The sequence below is a fragment of the Lissotriton vulgaris genome, chromosome 9 (assembly GCF_964263255.1).
Source record: "Lissotriton vulgaris chromosome 9, aLisVul1.2, whole genome shotgun sequence".
NCBI lineage: Eukaryota > Metazoa > Chordata > Amphibia > Caudata > Salamandridae > Lissotriton > Lissotriton vulgaris.
Genome location: NC_141697.1, coordinates 1,060,752,033 through 1,060,766,126, shown reverse-complemented (window position 1 = coordinate 1,060,766,126; position 14,094 = coordinate 1,060,752,033). Strand labels below are relative to the sequence as shown.

Below are 14,094 nucleotides of genomic sequence, written 5' to 3'. Positions count from 1 at the left end.
TTGAGGGAAAAACTCTCTAAAAGGCTGGGGCCTTGGGCCAGAGCCCACTTTACCCATGCCTTAAAACGTCTCTGCTTAGTCTCTCACTTTTTCTTCCTAGTATTTACTGTGTACACCTTTATTTTTCTTTCCATCTTTTACCTTGTTCCACTTTTTTTTCCAATTTCTTCTATTTAGCAAATAATTTATGCACATAGTGTTCTAGTTACGTCTTGATGTCATTCTACATTGCCCTGTCTTTCCATCTCAGCCTTTTTCTGTGTCTCTTTTCATAAGCATGGGTGTCAAATATTTGAAAGGTGAACATGTTGTGCACGTGAAGCATGTAGCAAAAAAAAAACAATCGAACTACCATATAATTAATCCAGTGTATATATAGTAATCTCTCTGGAAAACAACATTAGTTTTTTTTTAAGAACCCTCACCAAATAACCTAGTTGGTGGCATGCTTCATCATCATGTTCCCACCTAGGAAGCCAAGTGTCTCCCAGCTGTGGTGGGTAGCGGAATTATTTTAATGACAAAGTGAATTTTGTGAATGTGATACATTAACACTACCTCTAGGATACTCTTCCTGATCAAGATAAATCTAATGATGATTTCTTGGGGCAGGATAAAAAGAGTAGTGGATGTAACCAAGAAAATGATCTCACACATCCAGGAATGGTCTACATGTTTCAGCCAATTCATGTGTGTAAGTCATCTTCCCCTAGGACCGATGCTGTCAAGGCTGGGAGCGACCCTGAACAGGTGCAATGAAAAGCACACTTCCTAAGGTGTGTGTGGAGAGAGGTGAATTTGTAACTTATGATTTACCCTCGATGTGGAATGTCTGAAAGAAAAAGAGCTAGAGGTTTTTATGCGGCCAGACACTCATGTTGAGTTTATAGACTCATGCAATCATTTTTTCACATTCACAAAAATGTGTGTGAAAAAAGTACAGTGCGCCTGAATTACTACAGTGCAATCCACTCATATTTCTTATGCGTGATCATGATCAAATGACAGCAGTGCTAATGCAAGTCACATGTGATTCATAGTGACTGCGAGTGTATTTTAAGAGGAAGATCTACGCAAACATCCATCAAAGTCTCACAGTCAGTGTTAGACCTGGCATCTTTTGGAGTGTTTCCCCTGTCTTTTTGCCTTCTGACCTCCTGTTTTTGATGGTATGAGGGACTTCATTTTTGCTGGTTTCGTGTCTCTGAACACTTTTTCACTGCTATTCAGTGCTAAAGTGCAAGTGCTCTTACTGTACATTCTGTTATGTTTGGTTTTACATGATTGGGATATTTGAGTTCCTAGTAAGTCTCTAGTACAGTGCACTGTGTGTGCCCAGGGCCTGTAAATCAAATGCTACTAGTGGGCTCGCAGCACTGGTTGTGCCACCCTCACAAGTACCTTTTCAAAGGTGTCTCAGACCTGCCACTGCAATGTCTGCATGCACATGATACTGCCATGTCGAACTAGCAAGTACAGCCTCTTGCCAAGCCCTAACCTTCCCTTTCCTTAGAAGCAAGGCACCTCTAAGTTAATCCCTAGGTACCCCTGTGGGCAGGGTGCAGTGTGTGTGAAAGGTAGGACATGTACTGGTGTGTGTTACATGTCTGATAGAGTAATACTGTGCATTTCGTTTTTCACTATTACACGGCTGTCTATTTCATAGGTTAACATGGGAGTTGCCTTGTAACACCTTACAAGCAAAACTTTACATTGGAACAAGATGAGAACTGAAGTTTAGGCTTACTGAACTCAGAGTTTAAAGATACATCTTTTAGTACAGATAATTTTTATATTTTGTGTTTGAAAATGCCACTTTTACAAAGTGATCAATTAAAGGGGGTAGGCCCAAGTGCAGGTAGCTTGATAGTTAAAATGAAAGGATGGTTGAATAAATAACCAGGACAAATAAAATCAGGTATTGGTTCTCGTCTGTTCAAGTAGATAACAGTAGAGAAAGTGGTAGCTAGGGATCTTGTTGTGCTACTTTTAGAAAGTGGGCATTTTCATGCTTAACCATCATGTGTGCCTCTGTCATTTGTGCATTCGCCATCTGGGTTCAGAGTGACAGGAACTGGGGATGTGCATTCACAGTAGACAGAGACACAAGTGGGGGTGGGGGGTTGAGGTGTGTCCTACCTTTGTGGTGACTCATAGCCAGGCTGATTAGACCTGGCTGCATTTAGAGTATTGGGAGGAGTTGTCGCTTGCCCTGAATGGACTGTGGCTGCCTCTCACAAAGCTGTCTCCCCCTCCTTGAGTGAACCTGGCCTGAGCCAGGAAGAACTGGTTTATGTATGCCAGAGGAACTTTGTTTATGCTAACTTTAAAGGGAAATGTGGTATAAATATTGGGACCCTGACCCCAGAACTCATTTGGATCAAGGAACCTGCTAAGAAGAAGAGCTGGAGAAGCTGTGAGGAGAGACTACCACTTTGCTGTGTGCTTTGCTGTTTTGGCCTGCAGTGGCTGCTTCTGTCTTGTGCAGGGAAAGGACCAGACTGAACATTCTACAACTTCTTCTTCTGAATATCTCCAAGGGCTTGAAGTAGATCTTGCCCCGTGCTCAAGAAGTCTCAGGAACAGCAAAGACGTTGCCTTCCTCTGAGTAGCGCCTCAGGGACCGTGTGTTTCAGTTGCCACAGAACTCCAGCCAGATGATTTGCCATCAGACAAATCTGGTGGTCCTGAACCCAGGACCAGAGGCGCAGAGCCTCCCTGCAGAGACACTGCGACCCCACTCCTCCCTGCTTGTTGATATACCACATCGCGGTCGTGTTGTTCGTCAGGACTTGCACGGACAGACCGCGAAGGGAAGGGAGGAAGGCCTTGAGCGCCATACGTATCGCCCGCAATTCCAGAAGGTTGATGTGAAGCAACCTTTCTTCTGGAGACCAAAGACCCTTGACCTCCAGATCCCCCAGATGAGCACCCCACCCTAGAGTGGATGCATCCATTATCACTGTGGCCACAGGAGGAGGTAGATGAAAAGGCTTTCCCTGAGACAGATTGCCTTCCACACTCCACCAAGACAGATCCACCGCAGTTTCTCTGGAGATCCTCACCGACTCCCTGAGATCTCCGTTGTGTTGATACCACTGCCTGCGGAGGCACCACTGGAGCGCCCTCATGTGCCAGCGTGCATGGTTGACCAACAGAATACAGGAAGCCATCAGACCGAGCAGGCGAAGGACCTTCAGGACTGGAACAACCGCTCCATTGTAGAAAAAAGGAATAATTTCCTGTATGTCGCAAATCCTTTGAGGTGGAGGGAATGCACGATATACAGTTGTGTCCAGTACAGCACCTATGAACAGGTTGCGCTGGGAGGGCACCTGGTGAGACATGGGCACATTTATTGAAAAACCCAACCGGTACAACAACTGAGTTGTCTCCTGCAGATGCTGGAGCACCTTCTCTGACGACTCTGCCTTGATCAGCCAGTCGTCCAAATAGGGGAATACTGGAATCCCGACCTTCTGAGATGTGCTGCCACCACCGCCATCACCTTGGTGAAGACTCGAGGCGCAGAAGTAATTCCAAAAGGAAGGACCACAAACTGATAGTATTGTGATCCCACTGTAAAACTGAGATACTTCCTGTGTGACTTCAGAATTGGGATGTGGAAATACGCATCCTGCAAGTCGAGCGACACCATCCAGTCTTCTTCCAGCAGCGCTTGAAGAACCTGTGCAAGGGTGAGCATCTTGAATTTCTCTTGTTTCAGATAGAGATTCAAGATCCTGAGATCCAGGATTGGACGAAGCCTGCCATCCTTTTTGGGTATCAGAAAATACTGGGAGTAGCATCCCTGACCCCTTTCCTGCTCTGGGACCACCTCTATCGCACCCTTTCTTAACAGTGTCAGCACTTCCTCCTGTAGAAGTAACAGATGTTGCTCTGTGCAAAAACCTTGGCAAGGAGGGTAATTGGGAGGGAATTCCCGAAAGGGAAGGGCATACCCATTTTCTACGAGATTGAGAACCCAAAGATCTGATGTAACCGATTCCCAATCCCGTAGAAAGTAGGTAAGCCGACCCCCCACCAGACCCACATGATCCTGAATGGCGGATCTAGGGCTGCTTTTCTGTGGCTGGGGGGTTGGAGGAGGTAGAGGAGGAAGAGGCTTGACGACCTCGAGGCCGAGCCCTTTGTTTTCCCCTATAAGACCTGTACAAGGGATTCTGCTGCTGCTGCTGCTGCTGCTGCTGCTGCTGCTGCTGACCTTGCCGATAGTTGCAAAAGGAAGAGCGTCCAAACCTTCTGAACCTCTTGGCTGTAGAACCTTTGATTTGAAGCCCTAAAGATTTGGCAGTAGCCCTACTGTCTTTAAATATTTCTAAGGCTGTATCAGCCTTTTTGTCAAAGAGACCAGATCCATCGAACGGCAGATCCAGCAAAGCAGTTTGAACATCTGCTGAAAAGTCCGAAGATTTCAGCCAAGCCGATCTCCTTGTGGCAACCGCAGTGCCCATGATACGTGCCACCGAGTTTGCAGTGTCCAGTCCACTTTGTATTACTTGGCGTGCCGCTGCCTGTACGTCTGATAACACCTCCTCAAAATCCTTCCTGCTGTCATCAGGAATCTTAGGAGCTAAAGAACGCATTGTATCCATAAGGGCATGTACATACCTCCCCATAAGGCAAGTGGCATTAGTTGACTTCCACGCCATACTCGCAGAGGAGAAGGTCTTTTTAGCCACCTGATCTTGTTTTTTGGCATCCTTATCCCCAGGCACCTGAGGAAACGCACTCATAGTCTTTCTGGAACAGGCTGCTTGTATGACCAGACTCTCAGGAGAAGGATGAGACGTCAGATAAGAAGGGTCTTCCGGCGCAACCCTGTACCTTCTCGCCACACTCTTGGAAACCACTGGTGAAGATAGAGGCTTTTTCCATGCCTCCATTATAGGCTCCGTTAAGGCCTCATTAAACGGAACAAATGGTTCCACCACAGAGCTGGGTGAATGTAAAACTTCCGTTAGAAGATTGGACTTAAACTCCACTGTGGGTGAAGTCAATTGCAAAAGATCTGCTGCCTTCCTCATCACCACATGATAAGGCTGGACGTCCTTTGAAGGCGCATCAGAACCGGATGGTAACTCCCACTCTGGAGAAAAATCCAGGCCACTAGCATCAGCTAGATCCTCAAAACAGTCATCCTCTAGTTCACCTTCCTCCATATCAGGATGTGATTCCATATATCTGCGCTCCTCCATAAGGCGCTGTGCCCCCCTCCTGGACCTCTCCTTAACACGCCTCGCAGCCGGATCCACCAATGACTCCGACGGAGCCGGAACCGACGTTGGTATCGAATCCGATGGTCCAGTGGGTTGCCCTCGAGGTCGATCTGGAGCGGGCGATACCGGTATCGGCGTCGACGACCTCGGCGGAGCCAGGTATTGCCATAGTGGCGTCGGAGCCGGCATGAACGGCATGAATGGAGCCAGAGCATAGGAGTGAGGGACTCCTAAATTGAATGCCAGAGGACCCATGGGACCCAAAGGTGCGCCAGAGGGGTACCACGCCCTTAAAAAGACACCATACATTGCGTTTAAAAACGCTGATCGGTCCTGGCCTGGGGCTGGGAAAGGCGGCTGAAGACCCTCAGGCTGGTCTTGTGGAGGGTTCAGATTCGGCTCTTCGACAGGCGCAGAATCCTCATCCACATGAACTTCTTCCTCATCTCGGGCCGGGGACGGCGCCGGAGATGGATTCCAAGCCTGAGTCGGCGACTGTGCTTGCGACTCCGAAGGCGAAGCCTCACCTTCCTGATCCGAGACATCCATCGTGACCACCTTGGAACGTACCTTCTTTATTGACCTTGACCTCGAGACCGACTCCTTACAGGAATGACGCCGGGACTCATGTGTCTTCTTCTTATGTCTCCTCCTCGACTTCGAAGCATGGTCTGAAGCGGACTTCGAAGACGACTCCTCTCGAGATCTGGATCTTGACTTCGATCTCAACCTCGACCTCGCCCTTCTCGAACAAGATCTCGAAGATTTTCTTCCCTTGTCACTCTTCAGCTTAGCCACCAGAAGTTTGGTCTCTCTTTCCCGCAGGGCCTTCGGGTTCATCTTCCGACAAGATGAACATCCATCCACCTCATGGTCAGAGCTTAAACACCATATGAAGTCCTCGTGCGGGTCCATGATGGACATCATTTTCCTGCACTCCCTGCAGGGCTTGAAGCCGGTCTTCTTTGTCGACATCGTGTTGAAACAAAGAAGCAGAAAAGCGAAGATAAAGGCAACAAAGTCACTAAATAGCTACTGAGATTCCCCGAAACCGTTAGCGTCGACGACGCGGAAAAAAGGGAACTGATGTCATCACGCCGGCGTGGGCCTATTGTAGTGTCGGTGACATCAGCGGAGTCGCGTGCGATGCCGTGCCTCTATGACTTCGTCCACGTCAGCGCGAAGCTACAAAAGAATTTCCGAATGTTGCTGACGCAAGGGGGATATTCACAAGGTGAGGACTCCACTGGCAGATGTATCTATCAGAAAATGTAATTTTTATTCTCTAAATGCATACCGTTTTTCTTTAAGGAAAACGGGCTGCATTTAAAAAACATGCTTTATTTCAAAGCAGACCCAGACATGGAGGTCTGCTGACCGCAGCAGGCCACCATCCCTGGGAGTGGCAGCCATTCCTACTCATTTTCCCTAAATATTTACATCTCTGTTTCTAGAACCTCAATATCTCTTATCCACCATTTCCCATCCTCATCCTCTTCATCCAATAGCTTCAATACTTTAACATGAATATCTGGTAACCTAAATCCACACTTTCGTGCACTCTGAACATTTTCACTAACTTTCACTCAAGAACCTGTGAAACAGCAACTCTTGATGCATTGCTTCCAGTCTAGGTCTTATGGCCGTGTTACATCCTGTCCTCCCTCGTGCCGACAACTTTACAAATTTGTCATTAGACTGTTGTAGATATCCTGCTAGTGCCCTAGAATGTACTCTTCATCACCTCCACTTCGTTTTCCTCATCTTCTTCTTCTTCAGCTGTGCTGCTAATTCCTGCATCATCCAACATGTAATCATACACCAGTCCTTCAGCTGGGAAGAGGAGCTTGATCTGAAGGAGAAAGAGTACTGCTGTTAGCATTGTAAATGAGGGATCCTATTGTTTCAGTATCAGATCACCTCCACTTGTACCAAGGCAGAGCAACTCACACGTATCAAATACAGAAGGATTATCAGAATTTACTTAGAAGTGACCATCAGTAGCCAAGAGTAAGATTGCTGATATCTGCGGAGAGTACGGACACAATCAACAAAGACATTTCTGTGAGATGTTAACTCTGGAGACTTCATTGGGCCCAAATGACAGGACTGCACCCCAAAGTAAGGGCCACCTCTTGTGTCCAGTAGATCAGGTGCTAGAAACATGAATCAGAGAACGGTGTATACAGGGTGGGTGAATGGAGAGGGAGAAGCATTCTTGCTGCCTCTTTCCTATTAATATGAGAATGTGAGAGACCCTGCTTGCTGTGACTTTGAAAGGGGCTACAATCTACCTCACAACTACACTCAGTGTTCATATGGGTAATCTGATGGTCATAAAAGTGTGCAAGTCGGATGGTAATAATGGTTGCTGGGCATGTGAAATTAGGCAACATTTGACTGGAAAAGAACAGTCAATACTCCTTACTAGGTATGCAGAAATGGCAATGTGTGTAATCTGTTTCTTCACCTTTGAAACTCGCAGTATTGTTATTTAGTATGTGGAAAATGGCAATATTTGTTAATGCGGATACAAAAATTGATGATATGTCATTGATCATATGAGAATATGTGAGCATCATAAAATATCAATACATGTTAAAGGCAACACAGAAAATGCTGTTTGCTGAGTGGGTGCAATCTGGCAATATCTGCTACTGGACATGTAGAAACTGGCACTAACTGACTGAGCATACATACAATCCCAATACCTGCAACATACACAAGGCCCAGTAGGACAGTGCAACTCAGACATGTTACTTTATTCTCAATTTAATTAATAGAAAATTCAATTTGCTATAAAAAGTGTCCATTTAATACAAAAGAGCCTGCAATCCCTGCAAAAAAAGTCCTTCAATAATATCCTTATTTGAGGCAACTTGTGAGGTCCCTAGTCACCAGTAATAAAGAAATTGCGTAGCAGCTCAACTGTAATAACTCATTACAGTTCAGTTCTGGTGTCACAATGTCTGCTGTCAGCAGCCGAGGGAAAAGGTAGGTCATGGAGCATAATTAGGCCTGCAGTTTAAAAAACAAAAACTAAACATGGATTTTCCTTCTTCTGTTCTGCTTTACTGGCTGAACAGTGACATGTAGGAAGGAGATATTAACGGTAACATGTTTAATTATGTCCAGGCATTAGGTAATTATAGGAAATATAGAATCTCTTTGCATTTTTCGACACATTCTAAGCTACAGCGTGTTTTGTTTTAAATCCGACTTACATTAAGCAGATTCCCTTATAATTTTGCAACAAATATCTGACTGCTTTATGGTGTGTTTAATTTTGCACTAGAGATTCTAACTCTACTTTTCATGATCACAAACATCCTATCTCTTTCATACGAAAGAGTAGCACAACAAGGATTTAAATTGTTTGCGGGATGGCTTATGGTGTGCCAATGTATCACAAGGAAAACAGTACCCCCTGCCATACATTAGAAGGATATGGTAAGTCACCTGCAAGTACCATGACATTATAAAGGAACTCAGCCTTTGCCCTTTTTCCTCTATATAGTTACATAACTCCTTTGCGACTTGCAAGAACCGTATAATGTATGGTAGGGTTACTAAATCCCATATATATTCAGCTGAATTTTTTTATTCATCCAAAAACATTTATTTTGTATTCATATATTGATAATTTTTAAACAATTGAGTTAGTAACCAATATGAGCATATATGTACTCATGGCATCTTCTCTTACATGCTACATATCAAATTTCACAAAATCAATGTTATTTATTGCAATAAGGGACATCATTGGTTATGATACACATGACACATTTTCATATCTACATATCCATTGGCCCAATCAGAAATCTATCCATGAGCTTGACTTCCTCTCCTCTTAAGTCCGCTCCTATTTCTCATTGATTGTCCTAACTACCTTACCCTTTCTATGATCTACCTTTTTCCCAGCTCACCTTCTCAGTACTCATCTTTTCTCGCAGCCAAGTGCTAAATGCAACCCTGCTTTGGGCGTCGCCTGTAGCACCAACACTCCATATCAATGAGAATATGAACCAGGACTCAATGAGCTCTGGGATGCGCATCTGTTTCTCCAAGGGAATCTTCTTGTCTCCCTGCAAAATACAAAAAACATTCTAAGTTTCAGCAGTAAAAGTAAGCTTGCTTTACACATATGGCTCACAGAAACAATTTGTTGAGACTAAGTAGATTACAAGGTATATAAAGGAAAAAGGAAATGCATAAAGATTATATGCACCTTCAGAAGAGCCAATAAGAAACAAATGAAGTTCTGATTGTATTGCTGGGAGAACCTTGTAGATCCATTGAGTGCTACAGACTGGCTAGTATCTCATCGTCTGCACTTTCCTTTAAATGCAGGAAAAAAAAGCCAAACCTCCAAGGAATACTTTGGGGAGAGGCCTGAAACAGTGTGTTCTCAAAAAACTAATATATGCTGAAACGTTACCTCTTTAGGGGAAAATGGGTGGAAAAAGCAGTCCAGAAGTTTGAGGAGGCTCACAACTAAATTACTGTCTGTTGAAGTTATGACTTCCTTGACTGATCGCCGAACAAAGTTGATTGAATCCTACAAGAGAAGAAGAGACCATGTTCTTAAGAGACAGTAGAATTAGGAGTGTCACATGCTAGAATAACATTGTTTTACGCTCTACATCCCCAATCGTCCCCTCAGATCAGCCAACCAGGGCCTTATTGATACCGTAAGGATAAGACTGGCAAGATAGGGGGGTAGAGCAATTACACACTGTGCATCCAAACTTTGGAACAAGATGCCGCTCCCTCTGAGGACGCAACCCAACCTTCAGCTTTTCAGAAAGAGCTTAAAGACCTGGCTGTTCACAGCTGCATACGATCTCACCTCCCAGCTCTTTCCCTCTACACACCTCAGCGCCAAGACGCCTCGGCATTCGAGCGCTTTATAAGCATATATAAACATAAACATATAAACATAAACACAGCAGCTCATTCAGTTCACCAGAAGTCAGGGATCACAGTGCTATGCAGGCAGCCTCTACTCTGGCCTATGTTAGATGGCGGAAAATGTGCCGACCTGATTTCTATACCATCCCTGCATAGGAGGCAAGGTTAGTAGGGGCCCACATGTCACACACATTTACAGAGTCTCAGGTTCCCACTTAGAGATGGTGAAATGCAGTCGCCCACGTATGATTTAAGTCCTCTAATCTCTCAATATCCAAAGACACTATCTCCTTCTTCAATAGCCCCACTATGTGCCTTCATGCCAAGACTACTAGGTTTTAGAGAGCTCTAGAGCAGGAGTATCTCCATGGCCCCAGTAAACTGTATATAGACTGATAAATTGCTTGCACTAACCATTGCCCTGCACCTACGGTTAGTGAATGAGAAATTTGTTATTTTCCGTAGTTCAGTTCCAAGTGTTTATGAGGTATGGAGCTTTTGCTTGTGGTACTGTGTAGAGCCCATCTCTCTAATTACAGGTGCCCTGCCAGACCAGACCCTAACTAATTAACCCACAGACACCTGAGGCACACTCACTTCAGAAGTATCCAAGTTAAGACTGGATAAGCCCGTACAAAAACTGTAGATTATTTTATTTTCACCACTGTTCTTCTTATCAACCACACCCACTACATCTCTGTGACATCTACACCACACCCACTACTTCTCAGTGACATCTACACAAGTGAGATACAGTAAGAGAGAACTCAGATTATTCATCGGCATTCCCACCAATCAGTCTAAGTCCTGCTACAACTGTATTCCCCTTATTGTGTCTTGACTTGCAGGTAAAACCAATTACTTTAATTCTCCTTTTCTGGAGAAATGATTATGTATTGCCTCCACATACACACTTTTGTCCAGGATACCAGCCTCGGAGCATTTAAAGTCCCAAGAACTCCAGTATTGGGGCAAAGGGTCACAGGGAGAGAGTGATATAGGTAAGTGTAAAAAACTGAGTTGTTCGTTGAGTGGGTTGGAAACCCTGCTCAAGCAGCAACCAAAATCCCCGTCAGCGGTGAACCACTAAAGTCACTAAACTAAACTGTGCTTAACCTTCTGGTAGCTTGGCACAAAAGCAGTGTGGCTTAACTTAGAGGCAAAGTATAAAGCATTTATGCAGCACATGAACAGTAACAAAGTGACATCACAACACAGGACCGTTCCAATACCAATTTAGAAAAATAGATGACATTTTAATAATTTTTTTGGCGCCAAAACAACAAATATCCAATCAGTTGAACCAAAGTTATGAATTTTTAAAATTGTAGACAAAAACTAGTGCCTAAAAGATCAAAGGCCAACTGCAAACATCTAGCTGCGTGAGACCGGGTCAAAAGTGAAAAAATATGGCTGACCACAATGAAGCGTGGGTCGGATACAAGAAGTGGATTGGAAACGGTTGGCACTTACCTTCGAACTTATAAGGAATTTTGTGGGAAAATGTCTGAGAAGGTAAAGTTCAGCGGTACAAGGCTGCAAGCAGTGTCCGAGGAGGAGGTGTTGCCATCAAGGGCCAGCTGGATGAAGTGGCGGTGTTGATTTCTATGTTTGACTTAGGCTCTTTTTTAGAAGTCGAAAACCTCCAGCGGGACAAAGCTGAAAGCAGTAGCCGACGAGGGCTCAACAAGGCCGGATACCCCTTCTGCGAAGGACCGCTGAACAGGAAAGTCAGGTCGAACGGTGATGCACCTTGGGTGGATCGACAAGCAGGTTGATCCCGGTCTTCTCTCTGTTCTCAGAGCACTTTTAAGCCAAAAATGTTCTAAGTCCCAAGCTTTGGATTTTGTCTATCTGGGCACCTTGAGCACTACTTACAAGGAGAGACACCACTTGTAAGGTTAGGATTCACTCAGGCTGCACCAAGGTGTGGATTCAAGATGGTTGGAGCCTTTTCTGTCCCTGAGACTCTGATCAGAAGGCCAGCCAACTAGCTGTTGAAGTCACTCTGGTAGTCTCGGGTTAAGGGCTAAAGCAGAAGGGAATGCCTCTGAGGCAGCAGAGAAGTTCTTCTAGGTGCAGCAAAGCAGCCTTCTGAAGTACAATGCAGGACACAGCAGCAAGCTCCTTCTGCAGGTCCAGAAAGTAAACTGAAGAGTGGGTCTGAGGGTCCTATTTTTTATACCTGGTGCCTTCTTTGAAGGAGAAGTTTGAAAAGTGTTTGGAACTTACTGCCTCCCTGCCCTAGATCCAGCCTGGCTGCATGCACAATCGGCTAGTGTGAAGTCATTTATGTGAATACAGGGCACAACCTATTGATTTGCAAGTGAGGATGTGCCCCAACCTGCCAGCGATTGTCCATTGAGCCACACCTAATCCCTGTGCTTGCAGTTTAAACTGCCATGTCGACTTGACAAGCTTCGCTGTTTGGGGGCAGAAGGAGAAGGAGACTACAATTCCCGGAGGGGCGTGCTGGAAAAGCCCTCACCTGCAATCCATCAGCCTGCCCGCGCCTACATAGCCCGCGTCTACATAGCGCCTCGCCGCTCCCGCTACCGCAGGAGCCGCTTCACTGTTTGGGGCAGAAGGAGAAGGAGACTACAATTCCCAGAGGGGCGTGCTGGAAAACCCCTCACCTGCAATCCATCAGCCTGCCCCCGCCTAAATAGCGCCTCGCCGCTTCGCTATTTGGGGGCAGAAGGAGAAAGAGACTACAATTCCCAGAGGGGCGTGCTGGAAAAGCCCTCACCTGCAATCCATCAGCCTGCCCGCGCCTACATAACGCATCATCAGCTCCGCTGCGCGGACGCGCACGGACGAAGCCCGGGCCAAGGGCGGGCCCGTTTAAGCCCGTTCAAGTACGATCAAGGACGGGACGGGCCACCCCACCAACATTCAGATCAGTGACTATTTGTTTATATACTGGTAATACATAAAGCCCAGAATTCCCGCCAGAATTCGAAGTAAAGGAAAGGCCTCTGAGCCACTCGGAATAGTCATGACCACTGCTTCAAAAACAGCTGAAAACAATGGGAAAAATGCTGGTGGGTCCTTAATGGGCACACTTGAAAATTTTCTTGTACGTGTGTCGTCAGCACTAGCTAAGGATATTGAGCTGACGGAAAAAAGACTATCATTAGATCCACTTTTCGATAAGCGGTCGTCCATGGGAAGTCTAGCTACCGTCAAGTCACCTGTCGGTGGGGCTGATGCGGAGGACACGTTGGGTTCAATTGAGGAAAATGCTGGTTACTCGATCTCAGAGCTGGATGGCCATATTGTATCACTCTGCTACGCTGCTGCTGTTTGTACTCTGATCAACTCCTCATGCATCAGGTGCCGGATTGAATAACAAGATTCTGCAGAGTGCAGCATGCAAGCTCGGTGACTCCTTCTTTCAACTTGTAACCGAGATCTTCTTTTGCCGATTCACACATTGATGTGGCTCGGAGGGCCAATTCTGAATCACATGGATTTTGGTGTTCCTGACCTAACGAGAATCCATTTGGGAATTATGAAGGGTGCTCATTAAGGACACCTTTCTTCTATTGTAATTACCCATTCATCCATTACTCATGTCTGACACCAGAGGTTGATCTTGAAGTCCAGGCTCTATCTAGCCTGTCTGGAATTAAGTATATTCATGAAGCATGTTATTTTGGAGTATTACATTTGGACCTATGGTCGGTGATAATCTGAATCAGTGTATGTGTCAATTCATTATTGTGTGGCCTTGCGGCTTTGTTTTTATGTCTCTTACCCTTTCCTACACTCACTGCACACCTCCCCTCTCCCTTTTCCAGGGCACTATATCAAATTTTCAAGTGTTGCATCAAGAATGTTTGCCCTAATAATTGGCTTAGCTTCATTGTAATTAAAAACAATGTCAGCAGATTGACTTCTTTGTGTTCATATTCGATTTATCTCGATGTTTTGTAAATAA

General features: G+C 45.4%; 1 protein-coding gene across 1 annotated transcript in view; it reads right to left on the bottom strand.

Annotated features, from left to right (window-relative positions):
- Nucleotides 1–14,094, bottom strand: part of DNAH1 (dynein axonemal heavy chain 1) — an 822,394-nt gene that overhangs the window by 46,159 nt on the left and 762,141 nt on the right. The window contains exons 39-41 of the mRNA XM_086939555.1: nucleotides 9,679–9,798; nucleotides 9,167–9,325; nucleotides 6,985–7,092 (exon numbers count right to left, since the gene is read on the bottom strand). Coding sequence (XP_086795681.1) covers nucleotides 6,985–7,092; nucleotides 9,167–9,325; nucleotides 9,679–9,798 — 387 coding nt within the window. The remainder of the gene's footprint in view (nucleotides 1–6,984; nucleotides 7,093–9,166; nucleotides 9,326–9,678; nucleotides 9,799–14,094) is intronic.